Here is a 22,597-nt window from a genome sequence, read left to right as displayed (position 1 = left end):
GGTGCAGTGAAGGCCGTAACAGGTTAAATAATACAAGTTCGGTATAAACAGCACAACTGGTTTGTTACAGTAATGGCGGCGTTTCCATTACGCATGTACAGATGACGTAATAAAGTACATGTAATTAAATATAACCCTAGCTCAATATGCTACAGACTTCAACGAATATTTTATTTGATAAGCGGATTACTAACTGGCCTCATTGACTGATGCCAATAAAATTGTGAGAAGAAAACTCAACATTGCATCATATTCGTATCATGCACGACATCAACAACAGCCTCTGATAACCATATGAAGCATTAGTAAAACATTAACATGTACCACGTGACTAACATACAGTGTATGTTTGGTATTACACAACTTGGAATGTCAGTAACAGTTCACTCAAACCAACAGTCGTAATCTGTTGTACAAGCTAATATGCATCTTAATGGGAAATCATTCATGTATGCATTTGCCAGACACAATCATGATATATTTTTTTTCTTTTTGATTATTTGACTATGAACATTATAAACATATGGGCGTATTAGAATGTATATGACAAAAATATGAGAGTGTACATTGGTATCAGAGATAGAGTAGTAAGGCCAAAGAGTGGGATTACCGACAGTGGATTATCTTTGATCCGACCGTAAAACGAATCATCGTGTACATGTATCCCTTCAAGCCAGACGACCATCTTGAATTACATATTTACTAAACATCAATACAAACGGTACAAGGTGAAAAAGATTTAGTAGTATGGCCAAAAAAGGAGATGGCTGCTGGTCTACCATCTTTGATCCGATTCTAAAATTAATTGTCATGGTCATGTCCTAACATGTATAATTTGAAGAAAAAAAACATGCCAGCAATACATTTTCAAAAAATAAGATGACTGCTAGTCGGCCATTTTGAATCCGTTCGCGAATCGATTTATCATGGACATACATCAATGTGAACAAGAACTGGCGAAGCATGTCCAAGATACCACAATTTCAAAAACAAACAAAATGGCTGCCAGTCATCCACCTTGGGTCGAATTACAAACCATTCCATGTGCAAACGTCCCACATAGACACATGCACATAATGAACGGATTCGGTCCAGAGTGTTCTGAAATACGTTTCCTGATGAAGAGAGACCGAATTACAAACAAGAACTAATTAAGAGCAGTGGTCAGGCGAGCTTTTTAAGCATTCCCATTTAACTGTCATGCATTACGTGTTGTAGTAAACCCCCTCTAATTCTGAGGAATAGTGAAACAAACATACAGTCTATTTAAATGCGTTCAATTGAGTGATTGGTGCAATATATTTGCCCTCGAACCATTAATGCCTTGTCCAGATACACCATCTGCTCTGCCATTTTGACATCCCCAAAAAACTTCCTAACAAACCCAATATTGATTACTGCCAGTGGACCGCTGTCTCCACAGTCTGCTGGAACACAAGAGATTCACTAAATCAACCAATTAGCCAAGCCCAGATATCTGGTACACTATCCGCTCGACCATCCTAACATCCTAAAGAAATCAGTCAGTTTGGCCGAGTTTACCTTTGCCCTATAATTACTGTTCTAAGATGGTAGATCACGACGAGACCGACTTCAGTCCAGCCACGCGAAAGCAAATTACACGGACATTATACTCCATATTACAATGATCCATACTGGCTATAACCACAGTCGGCTGGCGCACAAGTGAAAATAAAATAAATTCGATATTTACTACATGGGGGCCGCCATCTTGAATCCGGCATAAAACAAAATAATTTAGTTTCATGAAATAATTTATTAAATAATATATTTAGTTCGGAATGTATGTACTCGGAAATGTATTAGGTAAAACTGCTTTTCTTAACGTTTCTGTTTTCTTAAAATAAGTGTGAATTCGTTTTTGCGGCATTAACGTTGACTGTTTAATTGTTTGATTGTTTAACATCAGATCAATAACAAAAGTTAACGTTCCCCTTTTTTTTTAATTGATATCTGCAGCCAGAATGTGTGTTACAATTACTGTCATATGTCCCAGATGCATAACATTATTATTTGAATTATTAAACTGAGTATATTGTGTATAGCCGACAAGCAGGGTCGCTGATATCCATGTGTTGGAGTATTTCTATTAGTCGGGCTGTGTCTTAATAATCCCATGGCAGTCTTGGAGTTAAAGAACTTCTGAAGACTTCAGTCATTTCTGTTTGATAGTATATTTTTACCTGTAACAATAACATTTGAAATGGTTGTCATTTACTGTTAAAACACAAAAAACAAATAATTAAAGAATTGTAAAAAAAAAAAAAATTAATGCTGTCAGGCAGCATGATCCTAAAAGTGTTTGGTCAATGTTAAAACCAATCCAAATCAGCGCCTTGAGTAATATTTCAAATTAAGGATATTTTCATTATTTTTTTTCAAAATTAGTAATTAATGGGACCGCACTGGCTCTCTTGGTAATATGACAAAATATTATGAATTAGATCATATTTAACAATACTTCCTGTTCAAGATCCGAATTTTCGAAAAAATCAAAATACTACCTATCTAACGCTTTTGACGGAATAATAATGTCATTACCGATATATGTGTGTAAAGTTTGAGGTTTCCATTCAGATGAAAATTTTCAAATTGTTCAAAATAAATTCAGTCGCTTTATCTTGAGGCTATGCCACGATGTATCTGACCTTGCTTTCAAATGTGAACTTGCTCGTGATTCGGTGCGTACATTTAGACTATCGTGAAGTGAATTGTGAAATACTGACAAACTCGTCAATAACAATGGCAATGACCTTCTCACTGACGTCACTGTAATGTTTTCAGAAACACGCAAAAACAAAGAACTGATGTTCAAATGGAACTACGATTCCAATTGCACTATTCTACCTCTAATTGAATATTAACAAATACTGTGTTACTTATGTATCAAACCATAGCTACTAACTGCGCATGTGTGCGTTCATATCTTTAATTACAAAATAAATGTTAAAGGTCACGACGCTTCGGTCACTTAGCTCAGTGGATATGGAGGTGCTCTTTTGTATTGGAACCTTGTCGACAGTGGGGTGTTGTCAAGTACCAATGTTAATCACCCCAATAACATCACTATGCATGCTCCGGTAACAAGCAAGTACAGGCAAATGGAACTACGATTGTAATCATACTGTTCTACCTCTAATTGAATATAAAAGTCTGCGTTGCGATCATAATCCAAGACAGGTTCCTCACAACTTCTTGTTCAAAGTCCTTGGGAAACGGTGAAAGTACAAGAATAGTCGACGTCTCGCTAGCTCGCACTTACAGATCCCGTGTGTCGTTGTAGTGTGTTGCTAAGTGACTCGGTCTTTGCGAGTCAGTCTTTCCTGGAATGTTTCACTGTTTCCAGGCTGATTCTTCGTAAGCCTGTACACTTACACACATACAACGTCAGTAATTTGTATTGGTTTGAGGAATTATAGTTGCTTTCGTAAATGTTTTTCTCAAAATAGTATCATATATGATGAAACTAACCCACTAATGCATTACAAGGAAATAATCCAATGAAATCACGAGCACCGTTTATATACACACAGCCGACCGTTGTCGAACCTATAGTTCTAATAATCGATATAACCCATCGTTGCACACTAGTATGAACGTTCAGCTTCTACAGGCGATTGTTTTGTGCCCCCGGTAGTCAATGCTGAATAACAAACTGCGTCTAATATTCAAATATCAAAACAATATTAGACTTGCGACGTGTTACAATCTTATACTCACCCCATACTATTTACTTCAAAAACAATACAAGTTTACACGCGAGAATTGTCTAGGATCTATTGTTGGTCTATAATACCTACATGATAACACTTTGACCTAAATACCGCCGTTGTTCTCCGTGTCGCTGTACAATACGAGCGCCGTCCACACAAGCTTTAGTGTTCGTTGCCGTTTCATACAAGGGAAAGATGTTAGTGTCATGTAGTTGCTGGCATCATTTTTGAGTTGAGAGCGCTTACGTAATTTATGACGTGTTTTGTTCCACGAACTAATTCACAAAAATGACCACTTATTATTCAACATTTATTATTATTATTATTCTCCTTGATAAAATGACGTGTTTTACCTTATTGTCACTCACAATTCTAGACAGTGTATTGCTCAGACGGTTAGCCCGAAAAACTAATTAAGTTTTAAAAGCATACGCATGCGCTTCTGTCTGGTCAACAACGCTGTAAATTCAGTATAACTCAGTTATTATCCTCAATAACAATTATGTGTTCGTTAATTCTTCGCTCAATATGACATTGCATTTCAGCGAATCGAACCTGTCATATTATTCACAGAGAGTTCAACTACACATCAAAGTCATGCGACCAGGCACTTACATACAAACCCGTTAAAATAATAACTACATGACATTTTAGCGAGTTTGACTCAATGCGTTTTAATAAATAACTCCATCTGAAATTAGCGAAATTACAGATTAACTAAATTAGCTAAAATAACATGCTAGCTATCTCCATGTACTTGAGGGACTTCCCAGGTGGAAGACGGGGAAATTCCACGAAAATATGACAGTTAAAAATAGCCAATGTCATTTAAGGTAAGGTAAGGTAACCACGGAGAAAGTGTAAGAACAGTTGATCTCCAGATCGACAACGTATAGGTGTGATTACTGACAGAAACTTGCGGAAGATATAAACGTTTTAAAGAAAATAGTTTAGCATAAATGGCTGTCAGGTTTCAAATTGACTACTCCAGTATTGTGACATCATCGATAATTCTAAATAACATCAATGAGTTCAATATTATCAAATCAGCAAGCACTTGATTTTAAATAAGTGGGCGGTCGCAGTCGTTAAGGCATGCGCGCGCTTATGGGCGTTAAGAATGGTGAGCTCCTAAGTCAATAAACAATAATTAAGTTTTAAATGTGTACGCATGCAGTTCTGCCTGGTCAACACACTATACAATTCAGTATAACTCAGTTATATCTTCAGTAACAATTATGTGTTCGTTAATTCTTTGCTCACTGTGACATTGCATTTCAGCGAATCGAACCTATCCCATTATTCACAGGGAGTTCAGCTACACATCGAAGTCATGCGACCAGCCACTTATATACAAACCCGTTAAAATAATATAATAACTGCATGACATTTTAGCGAATTTGGCTCCATTCGTTTAAATTAGCTACATCTAAAAACAGCGAAATTACAGATTAGCTAAATTAGCTAAAATAACATCCTGGCTATCTAGTACAAGAGTATGAGGGACAAAGACCATTTAGCCCGCTCCAGTTTTAAATGAGGCCCCTGTCACAGTGCAAGGCCTGCTTATCGCAATTGAGAGGGCCATCCGCAGTACTCACTAGACAGGGGGTTCTTTCACTGCTAGTATGTGGTAGACAAGACAACAGTACTGGAAATTAAATACACATACACCAAAATATTGAGTTAAAGCTCCTGGCTTTAATACCTCTCAAAATAATTACAAGAAATAAAGCACAGACAAATACAATGAATAAAAGAGTGGATTGCTTAGAGAAGTGTGCATTGGTGATAACTCACAGTTCCAGGATGTATTATTGGACGACAGTCAATGGCTTCTGCAACACAACAACGCAGAAATACGCGAGTCTTGCTTGCAGAGGAACGCTGGTATTCTGGAGGGCACCGCTGAAAGCAGGAGATCGCAAAGCAGTTCATACAAGTCTCACAGAATGATGGTTGTAGCCTGTAATATCGTATCGTAGCAGAACAAACAGGAAAGCAAGGTGAAAAGACGGACACTAAGTTGAAATTATCGTCCCCAAACTGTCTTTAGTCTGTCCAATTTAAAGGCAGTGACACCACCTGGGTTTCCACATGAGCCAATCAGAATGTGATCTTGCTAGCAGCTGTGTCACGTAGGCAACTCAGTAGATCATAAACATCCTTTGTTATTCAAATAACAGCACAGCTGGTAGATTCCAATTCTCCTTCCAAAGTTGTAAACACCCTTTGTTATGTAAATTACAAGCACACGTGTTAGAACCAACTGTCCTTCCAAAGTTGAAAACATGTATGACCTGTCAATCACCTTTATGACAGTTATCGCAATGCACACCGTTTCTTCCCATGATTCCATGCACACTTCCATTTGCAGGGTTTGAGGTAATATGACAAGAACATAAAATAAGGGATGCTGACATCGCCTCCTCATCAAGACTGAACATGGCACATTTTCTGTCCAATAATCAGCATCAACTGCCAATAAATTTACATATCTCAAAATTGCAAAAAAATATCGTAACAGTAATTCTAAGTACTGTCAATCCTGCTTAAATAGTCTGCACCTATATTCTATTTACCTTTAATTGCTATAATGCAGTCACGGTAGCTAAATGATTGTAAATATAGGGGTCACCGCAATAACCTACTGTTTACTTCTCGTGCCTTGTTTAAATAACTCAATGGCTGGTGGTTAGTTTCCAAATATGGAGCAAAATTTGAATATTAATTATTAAATTATCATATATTATATATTAGTTTATATTATAATGTCAACTGTCTTTCCATACAAATACAAGAACAGTTATATAAATACTGACCCCAATATTGAACACTGTAGAACAAAACGTTTCAAATAAGTTTTTGAATTCTGTCAAAATTCAATTGTTTTGGTACTGAATATGCATAAATAGTATACCACTCTTGGACTGCTGGGTGGTCATGAATATTAATGAGTTGTTTAACATGCATGGCATTGGCCGTGAATATTAATGAGTTGTTTAACATGCATGGCATTGGTCATGAATATTAATGAGCTGTTTAACATGCATAATATTAGTCATTCATGTTCAAAATAAATGAACAAAGAGGATGAGTATTTCTTTCAGTATCTCAAGAGACGTAGGCAGGGGGAAATATTATACAACTCAGACAATTTGAATGAAATACAATACACACAAACAGTAACTATGTTATACAAATGTGATACACAGTAAGTATACTATCACAAATGCATAATTATGCATATCAATATAAGATATTGTGCCAATGTAATGTTGATTGATACACGTGAACACGCATTAAGTAAGAGACAGAGGTTCATCTGTATAATTCCTAAAAGAATTAAGAACATACTACACATATTTTAAACTAAAGATCGACAATTCACTAACGTTAAATGCTCATTATTAATTGTTACACTGTGTAATAACACTATTATGTTATCAGTATAGAATTATAAATAGAAAATGTGTGTATGAACACAAATTAAGTTGATTGCTCCAAGGTATCTACCGTATTAATCCAATGTCGAAATAACTTTCTGTAGCCTCTGCGTAAATCCTTATTGTGCGCGTGAATGAAAGGCGATATTACGTAATACATTAAATTCACACATCTAAGTGCGTAAACTAGTTCAATATTATCCTCCACAGAACAATTGTAACATCCCTGAATGATACATCTAATAATTAATTGTGGCACAGCAAGCACGCAAAACGTCACAACCAATATGAAGGCTTCGATAAATGAACGCATTTCCTTTCTAGTGAAAAGTTGCGCTGGTTGAATTGCATTTGTCCCAGCGACGTATGCATTGTTTTGATGACGATTCAGACGACGAACAGTTGATATGGTTCTGCAGTTTGTGTACAGGATCACCGCCAATGGCAGGCCGCTTACAAAACCTTGAATCAGCAATGATTTGATCTGCTGGTGAGCACCTGATGAGAGCTGAATCCCGATAATACACAGTGTGGGACCCAAGAACTGCCAACCAGAAATAATGGTTGGTATTATCCAACATAATGCGATAAACAATATAATTGTCTTGGATGTAAATATACCTTGATAGCTAAATGGGTGATGAATGTAGATGTACTTCTCGGTCGTTAGCAGAACAATTCCACAAAGTGTCAAAACAAGGAAGAAAGTAAATGGCAACGTTATTAGGAGAGAACAGCCAAGTATCGTAATAAATTCTGGTGTTAATATGAAAATTAAATGCAGTGGAATTAGAGCTCCATGCATAAAATTACAAACGGCTAAATTCAAAACAAACAAGTTATGAACGACATTGCGAAGATCACGGTGCATCAATATGGTGATGATTATTAGTAGATTTCCTGCCATCGCGAAGAACGATTCTGCTGTTAAAATAAACGTGAAAAAGAAGATTACTTCACTTGAAAGATTAGAGCGTAAATTTCTTCTCGTGAAGAGGTGTTGGCGTGGATATACGTATTGTTGAGTTCCTCCATCTTCGCTGAAATGCCGCTTATATGGTCACGTAGCATATGGCACAAAACTGGAACGTGGCGACAGTGAACGACAGGACTTTTAAATCTTCACGATGCCGTAAACTTCTATTGACTATATCATATACGTTCGATCTGATGCAAAGGTTTTCGACGGAAAATAAATAAAGTTCGACTACAATGTTACACGGCTGTACGTAAGTGGGCTTCTATTGGTGAGTGCAAGACTGTGGCATATTCGGAAAATGAGAAGAAGAAAAACATGCACCCGTATATGACGTATATCTAGAATGTTATGTAACCAGTTGTGTAATATGGACCGTTTGTTGTTAAAAATTAATATTACCCTGGGCTGTACTAGAAGATTTATACATCATGTATACTCTTATTATTATAAAAGTCCTTCATGTCACGTGTTTATGTTTTGATTTTTTCTGTTGATTATTAGAATAAAACCGAAGTGTATATTACCCAGGGCTATTTTAGACAATGTATAGATCAATCGTGTACATCCTTATTAATCAATTATGACCTTGATAATACGAGTGTTTTTATGTGTAATATCTGTTCAGAAAAAACATTGACTACTCGGCCAAAATGTGTGACACTATGAAAAAAATCATACTGTGAACATCCATCACTAACAAGAGTACCAGGACGTTGAAGTCACTAATTTTTCATTTTTGTTTGGTATACGTACAAAAACAGTTCCAAAGCATAATACCAAGGGTTAGAACGGCTGAACTGGGTGTATTTATACTCAAGACGGTCGCTTCCAGTCAAATCCACAACCTCTGGGATGCGTAACAAACGTGCACTGTAAGTCATTACCAACTTTTTTGGGGGGGGTGATGATTAACAATATTTCATAATTACTTTAGCGTTGCTCTTCCGTGGTACACATTGTTATTTCTCGAACATAAAGATTACATATTTTAATTTTTTTACGTACCCAGGTTCGCGCAATAGTCTGGGATCAGCCTTCCCCATATATGTGTAACAATGTGTCCATATTACAACAAATTAATATCGAATAACATGGGACAATGTGCATCACTGCGGAGTCTACCGAGGGCAGTCATCATTGTACATACATTTCAGATATAAATGTCGTTACTTGAGACTTTGTTGGGTTCTTGGGTGCAGTGAAGGCCGTAACAGGTTAAATAATACAAGTTCGGTATAAACAGTACAACTGGTTTGTTACAGTAATGGCGGCGTTTCCATTACGCATGTGCAGATGACGTAATAAAGTACATGTAATTAAATATAACCCTAGCTCAATATGCTACAGACTTCAACGAATATTTTATTTGATAAGCGGATTACTAACTGGCCTCATTGACTGATGCCAATAAAATTGTGAGAAGAAAACTCAACATTGCATCATATTCGTATCATGCATGACATCAACAACAGCCTCTGATAACCATATGAAGCATTAGTAAAACATTAACATGTACCACGTGACTAACATACAGTGTATGTTTGGTAATACACAACTTGGAATGCCAGTAACAGTTCACTCAAACCAACAGTCGTAATCTGTTGTACAAGCTAATATGCATCTTAATGGGAAATCATTCATGTATGCATTTGCCAGACACAATCATGATATATTTTTTTCTTTTTGATTATTTGACTATGAACATTATAAACATATGGGCGTATTAGAATGTATGTGACAAAATATGAGAGTGTACATTGGTATCAGAGATAGAGTAGTAAGACCAAAGAGTGGGATTACCGACAGTGGATTATCTTTGATCCGACCGTAAAACGAATCATCGTGTACATGTATCCCTTCAAGCCAGACGGCCATCTTGAATTACATATTTACTAAACATCAATACAAACGGTACAAGGTGAAAAAGATTTAGTAGTATGGCCAAAAAAGGAGATGGCTGCTGGTCTACCATCTTTGATCCGATTCTAAAATTAATTGTCATGGTCATGTCCTAACATGTATAATTTGAAGAAAAAAAACATGCCAGCAATACATTTTCAAAAAATAAGATGACTGCTAGTCGGCCATTTTGAATCCGTTCGCGAATCGATTTATCATGGACATACATCAATGTGAACAAAAACTGGCGAAGCATGTCCAAGATACCACAATTTCAAAAACAAACAAAATGGCTGCCAGTCGTCCACCTTGGGTCGAATTACAAACCATTGCATGTGCAAACGTCCCACATAGACACATGCACATAATGAACGGATTCGGTCCAGAGTGTTCTGAAATACGTTTCCTGATGAAGAGAGACCGAATTACAAACAAGAACTAATTAAGAGCAGTGGTCAGGCGAGCTTTTTAAGCATTCCCATTTAACTGTCATGCATTACGTGTTGTAGTAAACCCCCTCTAATTCTGAGGAATAGTGAAACAAACATACAGTCTATTTAAATGCGTTCAATTGAGTGATTGATGCAATATATTTGCCCTCGAACCATTAATGCCTTGTCCAGATACACTATCTGCTCTGCCATTTTGGCATCCCCAAAAAACTTCCTAACAAACTCACTATTGATTACTGCCAGTGAACCGCTGTCTCCACAGTCTGCTGGAACACAAGAGATTCACTAAATCAACCATTTAGCCTTGCCCAGATATCTGGTACACTATCCGCTCGACCATCCTAACATCCTAAAGAAATCAGTCAGTTTGGCCGAATTTACCTTTGCCCTGTAATTACTGTTCTAAGATGGTAGATCACGACGAGACCGACTTCAGTCCAGCCACGCGAAAGCAAATTACACGGACATTATACTCCATATTACAATGATCCATACTGGCTATAATCACAGTCGGCTGGCGCACAAGTGAAAATAAAATAAATTCGATATTTACTACATGGGGGCCGCCATCTTGAATCCGGCATAAAACAAAATAATTTAGTTTCATGAAATAATTTATAAAATAATATATTTAGTTCGGAATGTATGTACTCGGAAATGTATTAGGTAAAACTGCTTTTCTTAACGTTTCTGTTTTCTTAAAATAAGTGTGAATTCGTTTTTGCGGCATTAACGTTGACTATTTTTGACTTCATAACATCGTGCTCACTTATTTGGAACTTATTTTTTTTATGATTCATATACGCTTCTCTGCCTTTATTGATCTGCGTGTATCCTCGGGGCGGACATCCGGGCATTTTCTACCGCCTGGCAACATTCGCGGTGAAAACAAAGACCAAAAACTCGCTGAAAACGGTACTTTGCGATGGTTGTTGATAGTCCTCTGAACAGTGTAACAAGATTAGCCCTACGTGTGTAACATATATGAATTTGGTTGTTCAGGATTACTTCAAAGTTGAGTTTGTGTTGTTTTCTCGAGTTTTCACCGGCTCCACCGGCGTTCCACAGCAGCGCGAACAAAGCCCGTAGAAATACGTGGTACAGTGGTGCGCGTCTTAGCAACGTAGAACGTCCGTGACGTAGCTCCGCCCCCGAGGATATGTCAATTTTGATTGTTTAACATCAATAACAAAAGTTAACGTTCCCTTTTTTTTAATTGATATCTGCAGCCAGAATGTCTGTTACAATTACTGTCATATGGCCCAGGTGCATAACATTATTATTTGAATTATTAAACTGAGTATATTGTGTATAGCCGACAAGCAGGGTCGCTGATATCCATGTGTTGGAGTATTTCTAACAGTCGGGTTGTGTCTTAATAATCCAATGGCAGTCTTGGAGTTAAAGAACTTCTGAAGACTTCAGTCATTTCTGTTTGATAGTATATTTTTACCTGTAACAATAACATTTGAAATGGTTGTCATTTACTGTTAAAACACAAAAACAAGTAATTAAAGAATTGTGAAAAAATAATATTAATGCTGTCAGGCAGCATGATCCTAAAAGTGTTTGGTCAATGTTAAAACTAGTACAAATTAGCGCCTTGAGTAATATTCCAAATAAAGGATTGTTTCATTATTTTTTCAAAATTAGTAATTACTGAGACCGCACTGTCTTTCTTGGTAATATGACGAAATATTATGAATTAGATCATATTTAACAATACTTCCTGTTCAAGATCCGAATTTTCGAAAAAATCAAAATACTACCTATCTAACGCTTTTGACGGAATAATAATGTCATTACCGATATATGTGTGTAGGGTTTGAGGTTTCCATTCAGATGGAAATTTTGAAATTGTTCAAAATAATTTCAGTCGCTTTATTTTGAGGCTATGCCACGATGTATCTGACCTTGCTTTCAAATGTGAACTTGCTCGTGATTCGGTACGTACATTTAGACTATCGTGAAGTGAGTTGAGTTGTGAAGTACTGACAAACTCGTCAATAACAATAGCATTGACCTTCTCACTGACGTCACTGTAATGTTTTCAGAAACACGTAAAAACAAAGAACTGATGTTCAAATGGAACTACGATTCCAATCGCACTATTCTACCTCTAATTGAATACTGCGTTACTTATGTATCAAACCATAGCTACTAACTGCGCATGTGTGCGTTCATATCTTTAATTACAAAATAAATGTTAAAGGTCACGACGCTTCGGTCACTTAGCTCAGTGGATATGGAGGTGCTCGTTTGTATTGGAACCTTGTCGACAGTGGGGTGTTGTCAAGTACCAATGTTAATCACCCCAATAACATCACTATGCATGCTCCGGTAACAAGCAAATACAGGCAAATGGAACTACGATTGTAATCATACTGTTCCACCTCTAATTGAATATAAAAGTCTGCGTTGCGATCATAATCCAAGACAGGTTCCTCACAACTTCTTGTTCAAAGTCCTTGGGAAACAGTGAAAGTACAAGAATAGTCGACGTCTCGCTAGCTCGCACTTACAGATCCCGTGTGTCGTTGTAGTGCGTTGCTAAGTGACTCGGTCTTTGCGAGTCAGTCTTTCCTGGAATGTTTCACTGTTTCCAGGCTGATTCTTCGTAAGCCTGTACACTTACACACATACAACGTCAGTAATTTGTATTGGTTTGAGGAATTATAGTTGCTTTCGTAAATGTTTTTCCCAAAATAGTCTCATATATGATGAAACTAACCCACTAATGCATTACAAGGAAATAATTCAATGAAATCACGAGCACCGTTTATATACACACAGCCGACCGTTGTCGAACCTATAGTTCTAATAATCGATATAACCCATCGTTGCACACTGGTGTGAACGTTCAGCTTCTACAGGCGATTGTTTTGTGCCCCCGGTAGTCAATGCTGAATAACAAACTGCGTCTAATATTCAAATATCAAAACAATATTAGACTTGCGACGTGTTACAATCTTATACTCACCCCATACTATTTACTTCAAAAACAATACAAGTTTACACGCGAGAATTGTCTAGGATCTATTGTTGGTCTATAATACCTACATGATAACACTTTGACCTAAATACCGCCGTTGTTCTCCGTGTCGCTGTACAATACGAGCGCCGTCCACACAAGCTTTAGTGTTCGTTGCCGTTTCATACAAGGGGAAATTATTAGTGTCATGTAGTTGCTGGCATCATTTTAGAGTTGAGAGCGCTTACGTAATTTATGACGTGTTTTGTTCCACGAACTAATTCACAAAAATGACCACTTATTATTCAACATTTATTATTATTATTCTCCTTGATAAAATGACGTGTTTTACCTTATTGTCACTCACAATTCTAGACAGTGTATTGCTCAGACGGTTAGCCCGAAAAACTAATTAAGTTTTAAAAGCATACGCATGCGCTTCTGTCTGGTCAACAACGCTGTAAATTCAGTATAACTCAGTTATTATCCTCAATAACAATTATGTGTTCGTTAATTCTTCGCTCAATATGACATTGCATTTCAGCGAATCGAACCTGTCATATTATTCACAGAGAGTTCAACTACACATCAAAGTCATGCGACCAGGCACTTACATACAAACCCGTTAAAATAATAACTACATGACATTTTAGCGAGTTTGACTCAATGCGTTTTAATAAATAACTCCATCTGAAATTAGCGAAATTACAGATTAACTAAATTAGCTAAAATAACATGCTAGCTATCTCCATGTACTTGAGGGACTTCCCAGGTGGAAGACGGGGAAATTCCACGAAAATATGACAGTTAAAAATAGCCAATGTCATAAGGTAAGGTAACCACGGAGAAAGTGTAAGAACAGTTGATCTCCAGATCGACAACGTATAGGTGTGATTACTGACAGAAACTTGCGGAAGATATAAACGTTTTAAAGAAAATAGTTTAGCATAAATGGCTGTCAGGTTTCAAATTGACTACTCCAGTATTGTGACATCATCGATAATTCTAAATAACATCAATGAGTTCAATATTATCAAATCAGCAAGCACTTGATTTTAAATAAGTGGGCAGTCGCAGTCGTTAAGGCATGCGCGCGCTTATGGGCGTTAAGAATGGTGAGCTCCTAAGTCAATAAACAATAATTAAGTTTTAAATGTGTACGCATGCAGTTCTGCCTGGTCAACACACTATACAATTCAGTATAACTCAGTTATATCTTCAGTAACAATTATGTGTTCGTTAATTCTTTGCTCACTGTGACATTGCATTTCAGCGAATCGAACCTATCCCATTATTCACAGGAAGTTCAGCTACACATCGAAGTCATGCGACCAGCCACTTATATACAAACCCGTTAAAATAATATAATAACTGCATGACATTTTAGCGAATTTGGCTCCATTCGTTTAAATTAGCTACATCTAAAAACAGCGAAATTACAGATTAGCTAAATTAGCTAAAATAACATCCTAGCTATCTAGTACAAGAGTATGAGGGACTTCCCAGATTAATGGCGGGGAAATTCCACGTAAATATGACAGTTAAAAAAAGATAGCCAATGTCATTTAAGGTAAGGTAACCACGGATAAAGTGTAAGAACAGTTGATCTCCAGAATGATAACGTATATACTCATAGTTGTGATTATTGTATTGATTTATTTCATATATTACAACAAAACACCAGCATTGCCACCTGGACCGACTGGACTACCTATAGTTGGAAATGTATTTTGTTTTGGACCGGAGTCTCATCTCATTTTAAATGAATTCGCCCGTACGTACGGTAAGTGTACTCACAAGTCATATTCAGGCGACGCGTTAGTTTCGATTATTACACCGATTTAATCATGATTAGTACCGTATACTTTTGTAGTCCGGGGTCTCCAATTATACACATACGGATAAAAAAAAATATATTCAACAATCGGCGCGCGTTTCATTTTATTTTCGCAAGTGCTGCAAGCCGTCGCCGACACTTAGTCTACGGTCTACGGCAACGTGTATTTAAATTCTGTGTTAGCAAACAATGTCCGGACCGTCAAAATCACTAACTTAGAACACCTTAAATACGGCACCTCGCACACGCCTTGGTATTTAATATGATGTGCGGGTTGTTGAGATGCCCAGGTTTATAAATTGTTACGGGTGAGATATCTTAAATTTTAATTGTATTGTTTCCGTATTTTTTTCGAGACGTCGTCACAATCAGCGCGCTTACAATTACGGCAACTTTGTGGTGTGAATTCCACTGACGAAAATTTGGGAACTTGCTAGTTAACTTGTAGTTTATCATGAATGGTAAACGTGCTAGATGAATAATATGTCGGTTCATTTGAACGACTGGAATATGTTATTTTATGCGGTACGAAGTAAAGCCAGAAATAGATGTTTTGGTGGCACCCGTTAGAGGGCGCATTTGGCATACCGCATTGGCTTGTGGTAGTGTATTGTGTGACTTGGTCAGTCTAGGCGTTGCCACGTCACAGCCAGCAGCTCGTCGAGCGTGTATTTATTTTTCAAGTATTTTCTAGCATTTCAAGAGCTCTCGGGTAGCATGCATTATTTTTTTCGCTTAGTATATATTAGGGTGAAACCCGCCACCCTCCCTCAGGCGCATTCAGCATGTGGCGGGTGTTGATTTCCAGGCTTATATTTCCCTTCATTACGTGGGTTTTTTAGCCTTGGTTTTTTCTCCACCGCTTTTTGCGCCGGTTACAGGGCACTTGGTGTAGTTATTTGTACATTGTATTATTGTATTGTAAATAATGATCATTAATAAATGGCGATAAGCTCGTGGCAGAATGACAACACTCTGAATATTCGGCTGTGCCTACTTTTTTGTTAACCACTGTTGTAAAAACAAAACGGCGAGCTGTTTACAGTAATGTATTATATTCTCAGAGACATTAGGAATGATGAATGCCATAAATAAGCGAGACATCCCATTCTGCAAGCGCAAATGTAATTGGCGTAGTAGGACAGACATTAATATGAGTGTATCCTACATTCCACTGGGTCCTGTACAATTATGGTTCATCTAATAAATACTATTTGAATAAAATGAAACAACTGATAATAAAAAGAGTGGATATATAAAACGAGAATACACGTCGATTTGTTTACAAAATAGTGAAAGCTCCGGCAAATGATTTCTATATTCATTCAATCCTTATTTAAATAAATTTAGTTATAACTCAATAGGAGTGTGTAAATTTGTCATCCTGAGAAGTAAATTTGTTGTTCTGTTTATACGTAATTCGGCAAATAACAACCCAGTCAACATGAGCCAGGAACATTAGGTGGCGCTGTAAGCTAATACTTAGTCAACGTAGAAGGTACATTATTTGGTTTTGAATCACAACAAATACACAGATTTCTCTCAGTAATTTATGATGCACTGTGTTTTGTTTTACATGCAGGCAATATTTACAGTTTGCGTCTTGGATTCCAACATGTTGTTGTATTATCTGGTTGTGACGTCATCAAGGAAGCCTTTGGTCGAAAAAATGAATATTTTGCTGGTCGGCCAAAGACGGGACTGATCAGGAAAGTTGTTAAAGGGGCAGGTGAGTTGAGTAAAAGTGGTTGTTTGGTTTCAAATCGATAATTCTAAATAACATCAATGAGTTCAATATTATCAAATCAGCAAGCACTTGATTTTAAATAAGTGGGCGGTCGCAGTCGTTAAGGCATACGCGCGCTTATGGGCGTAAACATCGTTCAGCTTTTGAGTCAATAACCATTATTTTAATATTATATAAATATTTTTTATTCATTTTTGACACAACAGCAAGGTCACTAACAACTAAAAAATAATTAAAAAATTATTAGCAGTAAAAGATAAAAAGTGAAAACAAATTACATTTACAAATTACAAGATTCAGTGTCCATTAAACATAAGAATATACAATACATCTATAATTATACTATGAGAGGCTGAGGTCTCATTTTAGTGCCATGTTTTAAAAGATTGCGGTTATGCTTAAGTCGACTGTTGTCAAATTTGTGAAATCATTTATTTGCTTTCTGGTTTTTTCGTATAATTTATTTCTTTGATCGTTATTTATTTGAGCAATGATTGTAGATTCTTTTTACTGTGAGTATTTCGGTTTAGTATGTCTCACTTTTCGATTTAGAGTTACTTGAACGGAACCGAAAGATTGACTTTCGTAGATCAATATTTGTTAGCATAATTTATTTCTTTGTACTTTTTCTGTTAATTGTCGTTGTTTTGTGCTTGTAATTCTAATATCTGTGTCGAATAATTGCGTTTCATTAATTTTATCTAGTTGAGAAGTTATTAAATAATACCACTTACTAAGTAGTTGTCTATTTAATGGAGCTGCTTTCTCCATAAGTTTGTTTGGTGTGTTCATTACTTGGTTATAGTATTTGTTTTGTTTTTAGAAAAACATCGAATTGAGCTAATTCTCCATGTATTCCAATTATGGTAGTGTTTTTGCTCAAATCTAGGATGAATCGTAAAAAGTGTAGATGAACATCTTCTAAGTCAGATTTGTAAGAGCTCTCATCTCCCCAAATATCACTACCGTATACTATTATTGGTCTAATTAATTTATGATCGAAGAGGGACATAGTTTTTAAATGTAGATTAGATTTATCACCAAATTTTTCTTTCAGTGAGAACAAAGCTTTTTGTCATTTTCTTTTTAAAGAATTTATCACTTCCTTGAATTTGCCATTGATGCTTAAAGTAATTCCCAAATCTACATTGACTATGGGAAATCCTTACAAAAATAGAACTTGGAAAACACGCGGGGAAACCCCTTAGAAAACGTGCAGTGGGAAAACCCTCAACGATTCATCAGCACAGTGTGTGGACATTAGCATAGTTCTGTACAACGTGGCGCAATTTTACCACATCACCATGGTTACTCATAAAAACTGTTTAAAAATAAACAAAAAATGATATCTAACAGTGGGAATTCAACAGTATAACTTGAACTCTACCAGCTTTCGCCCATAAATCCACATGGGTAACGGTTACTCATATAAATAAAGATGGCGACTTTGACTGTTGCGCAGATCAACGAGTACAAACTGAGACGTTACCAAGCTCTAATTAGGTATTTTTAAGTGATTTGAGGTATCGAAGGAAGCACCGGCGGTAATTAGTGCAAGTCGCGCCCAGGTCAAACCTCATACTCATGATTTCCATTAGAAGAGCGCAATGGATTGTGGGAAAATCAATGTTTATCAACACAAATGTCGCACATGCGCAGCGCGATGACGGCCGCGCTTCAACATGGGCCAAATCAAAGTAATACAAATATAATTGCATTATGTTTTATAGGTTACGAGTTCACGGATTATGGTCCAGTCTGGAAAAAACACCGCCAGTTTATCTCAAAATCACTCCGTAAACTGATGAGCCATAATTTGGAAGAGGCGATTCATGTGGAAATCGGGAATCTTGTTCACGCCATCGCCGAGCAAGATGGCCGACCGTTCAACGTCGTGCACGTAATCACCTCGGCCGTCGCGGGTGTCATGTATTTTCTTATCTTTGGGTCCCGCTATGATTATTCAGATGACGCAAACAAACGAGTTGTTCGTCAGATTAACAAATTGTTTCGGATCAACTCAAGATCTTCTATCAGTAACTACTTCCCAACGCTCGTGCATTTACCTTTTGTTGATCGCGAATATAAACAAGTCAACAAAGAGATAAACGATTTCATCAATAGAAAGATTGAGGGCCTTCGTTTGACCTTTGACCCGAACAAAGTTCAGGGGTTTCTTGACATGTATCTTGCTGAAATGCGGGAGCAGCAGACGAGAAAGGATGACGTCGTGTTCTCGGATTTTTTCTTGTATAGAAGTATTCGGGATTTATTTACGAGTGGCATCGAAACTCCAGCTACCACGTTGCTATGGGCACTGTTGTACATGGCAACGAATATCAGTATCCAGGAAAAGGTATGTTATTTTATTTCCATAATTAATGAATAATCATCATTTTACAACTTATAGTAACGGTGGCCTATTTTGGGTTGGGGTATTGAAGTGGATTGTCGTAAAACATTGCATTTGTCAATATATATTAGACGTTAAATGGCCACCGAGATCTCGTCGAAAAAAAAGAGTCACGAGACTTGCTTTCTGTCTCTTGAATATTGTTTCATTCTCATCGTCATCGCGTGACAAATACTATGATTTACAACGGTAAAGTATGTAACACTAATTGAGAAGCATTCAACGAGACCGTGATAACCATTTGCGTCTGTAGTCAACAGACACCTCCGAGATCTACTGAATTTGTTAACCGTGTCAGTGTTTTAAATGTGCGACATTTATGTTGATAAACATTGATTTTCCCATAATCAAATGCGCTCTTCTAATGGAAGTATGAGGGTGACCTGGGCGCGACTTGCACTAATTACCGCCGGTGACTCCTTCGATACCTTCCAATCACCTAAAAAATATTTAGTTACCTTGGTAACGTCTTAGTTTGTACTCGTTGATCTACGCAACAGTCAAAGTCGACATCTTTGTTTATATGAGACCCATATATCTCGCACATGCGTGGCGCGACGACTACCGTCATTTAAGTTTGACGACCGTGGATATAGTATTTTAAATAAACTGATGTCTGCCTTTGCTATTCTAGGTTCAAGCAGAAATTGATGACGTCATTGGAAAAGATCGACTACCATCAATAGCAGATAGAAATTACTTGCCGTTCGTCATGGCAACCATTATGGAAATCCAAAGACATTCGAGCGTCGCTTTTATCGTTCGTCGATGTACAATGGACGATGTTGATTTCCATGGTTACACTATACCACGTGGTACGCATGTACTTATGAATATACGTTCTACTCATTACGATAAGAAGTTCTGGAACGAGCCTGAAAATTTCAACCCGGAGAGATTCCTGGACTGCGAGGGTAAATTGATCAGAAACCACTCCGCATTTGTGCCATTTGGAAAAGGTGGGTTTATTTATTTTTCATGCTCATAGTCGGTCGTAATATACATATGTTTCACATTGTTATCGGTCAGACTGGATTACCAATATATAATTGCCTCAATACAGACTGCGTTTTTTTCCATTACCACTCATTGCGTGATTCTGTCACATTTTATTTTATCACCTCAGTCACTCACTCCACTACACTGCTCGCATCTGGTGAAGTAGCTTGTGGCTGTGAAAGATTAAGCTAATGTTTGTTTTAGTCGGTCTAAAAAGAGGGTCGGCAAGGGGTATTTTCGTAAGCTGTAATCAATTGTTTTTATTTTTGTAATAATTAATTTAAATAAATAAAAATCGTAAATCCGTAGACGTGGGCAAGGTGGAAAATGTAATCAGCTAGTTTATTCGTCCGTAATTTGTACCACGATATTATTTTTTGTAAACATATAAAGCATTTTCCAAATCAAATGTCGTAATTTGTACGCAATTTTCAATTTTGATTCTTAAACCCAAATTATCAAAAATATTATTAAAATGTAATTAGGAATTTTCTTTATCTATAAAGTGTAAAAAAAACTATTTTTTACTTTAAATGAAATTTTCATTTTATTTCTTGTATAAACGTAAAATGACGTTTTTATTTCCTGTAACCTGTACCAGCTACCCCTCACCCCCTCTAAAAAGTGTTGATAATAGACCATTTCACGTTCAAGGCGGGTCCCGTGTTACGCGTGAAATCGAACATAAAAACAAAGGTCACAGCGTCGTAATGACTTCAAAAAGTCGCGTGGGATTCGACAAACGCAAAAATATTTCGGAGTATTGGTTTATGCTTTAAAATGAAGTGTATATTGGCAGCAAATTTCTCTCTAATGATCGGACATAAAAAAAAAATCAAATTCAAAATCACATTTTTCGATTTTCGCAACAGACGTTTGGTCCGCGTCTTTTAGCCAATACGCAAGATCTCGTTTGTAGTGAGCGGAAAATCACCTATTACTATATCCTTTAATTATGTGGACTGACACCGTCACTACTATATTTATAATTATTTAGAATGCTTTTATTAAAGTAACATTACGTAAATATTTTCTATTCCAGGTGGGCGTGCTTGTTTAGGTGAAAAGCTGGCTAAAATGGAATTGTTTATATTCTTCACGGCATTGTTACAAAATTATACATTTACAGTACCGGACGATAAACCATCTCCAAGCCTTAAAGCTCAAGTTGGAATTAACCTGTTTCCCGAGGCTTTTGAGGTTTGCGCCACCAGGCGAGGATGACGGATTTTTGTCTACGGCTGAAGCGATATATATACAGTACATATAATATTAAATGTATTTTACATGTTTATACTATTTACATAAAACCGTTTTTTTTCAACTGAAAATTTATTTGTAATTCGTAGAATTATAGTACTTAATTTGATTTGTACAGTAATGTAATTGAGTACTTGATGTTTTCACCAACTAATTTACGTAATATAGTGCAATTTGAGTGTCACCGGTCAACTTAGTTACACAAATATATCAAACACGCACACGCAATGAAAACATGCAAATAAGAAAAACATTTAACAGTTACTTATTTGCGTGCAGTATACGTAATCATATCATTTACATATACTAGTAGTTGAATAAATATTGATAATTGCCGACTTTTACACACCTGCCACACAGCAAACATGCTTTTACTAATTATTGTTTGGTGGAATAGTGAACTGCGCAGTTTGCATAAATTAATTGCCAGTACGTAGTATCTTTTCAGTGCGCATGCACGTCGAACGAATACTATTGGTATTGTATTGTCTTTGTAAGTGTTCAAATTACGTGAATTATCGAAAAACTACAGAATACTTAAAATTACTGAATTACAGTCATGGTATCTAGCACTGCAATCGTTGTAGAAACCATGGGTAACATTTTGGTGAGAAAAACACGATATAATGCGTATAATAGGATGTGTTAACCCTAGCAACCACGCTCATAGCAACCAGCTGATATGCTATAAACATGTTATATAGCTCAAATTTTAAAAAAATACACATTCATAAAAGTATTTTGCTTCAGTATTAATTATATACATTTTATTGCCACTTAATGTACCAAACCTCATAATATTTAGCAACATGCCAACCAACTGCATTTAGATGAAATAATTTAGCTAGCCGGTCTTGTTT

The 22,597-nt window shown here is 36.7% G+C and overlaps 1 protein-coding gene and 3 long non-coding RNA genes across 4 annotated transcripts; 2 read left to right on the top strand and 2 right to left on the bottom strand.

Annotated features, from left to right (window-relative positions):
- Window positions 1–1,944: 1,944 nt before the first annotated feature.
- LOC146729795 (uncharacterized) lies at window positions 1,945–4,017 on the bottom strand. The gene is made up of 2 exons (XR_014928053.1): window positions 3,822–4,017; window positions 1,945–2,204 (listed from the first exon to the last, which is right to left on the bottom strand). It is a non-coding gene; the product is annotated as an uncharacterized LOC146729795 (long non-coding RNA).
- Window positions 4,018–11,705: 7,688 nt separating this feature from the next.
- Window positions 11,706–13,661, bottom strand: LOC144364013 (uncharacterized). Its single transcript, XR_013422796.2, has 2 exons — window positions 13,571–13,661; window positions 11,706–11,963 (listed from the first exon to the last, which is right to left on the bottom strand). It is a non-coding gene; the product is annotated as an uncharacterized LOC144364013 (long non-coding RNA).
- Window positions 13,662–15,801: 2,140 nt separating this feature from the next.
- On the top strand, window positions 15,802–20,357 carry LOC144364005 (cytochrome P450 2U1-like). Its single transcript, XM_085495073.1, has 5 exons — window positions 15,802–15,883; window positions 16,901–17,047; window positions 18,796–19,421; window positions 20,113–20,293; window positions 20,338–20,357. Exons 1-5 carry the CDS (start codon window positions 15,802–15,804, stop codon window positions 20,355–20,357), a joined length of 1,056 nt encoding a protein of 351 aa, XP_085351199.1.
- Window positions 20,358–20,368: 11 nt separating this feature from the next.
- LOC146729794 (uncharacterized) lies at window positions 20,369–21,921 on the top strand. The gene is made up of 2 exons (XR_014928059.1): window positions 20,369–20,437; window positions 21,520–21,921. It is a non-coding gene; the product is annotated as an uncharacterized LOC146729794 (long non-coding RNA).
- Window positions 21,922–22,597: the final 676 nt, after the last annotated feature.

The sequence above is a fragment of the Saccoglossus kowalevskii genome, chromosome 21, assembly GCF_978046115.1.
Source record: "Saccoglossus kowalevskii chromosome 21, keSacKowa6.1, whole genome shotgun sequence".
In the NCBI taxonomy this organism is placed as follows: domain Eukaryota; kingdom Metazoa; phylum Hemichordata; class Enteropneusta; family Harrimaniidae; genus Saccoglossus; species Saccoglossus kowalevskii.
The sequence above is the reverse complement of the archived record's forward strand: the minus strand, read 5'-3'. Positions and strand labels throughout refer to the sequence as shown.

Coding starts and splice junctions, on each gene's coding strand:
- LOC144364005 (XM_085495073.1), top strand. CDS start 15,802: ATGTCGGTTCATTTGAACGACTGGAATATGTTATTTTATGCGGTACGA. Junction 17,048..18,795: donor GAAAGTTGTTAAAGGGGCAG/GTGAGTTGAGTA, acceptor TATGTTTTATAG/GTTACGAGTTCACGGATTAT. Junction 19,422..20,112: donor ATATCAGTATCCAGGAAAAG/GTATGTTATTTT, acceptor TTGCTATTCTAG/GTTCAAGCAGAAATTGATGA.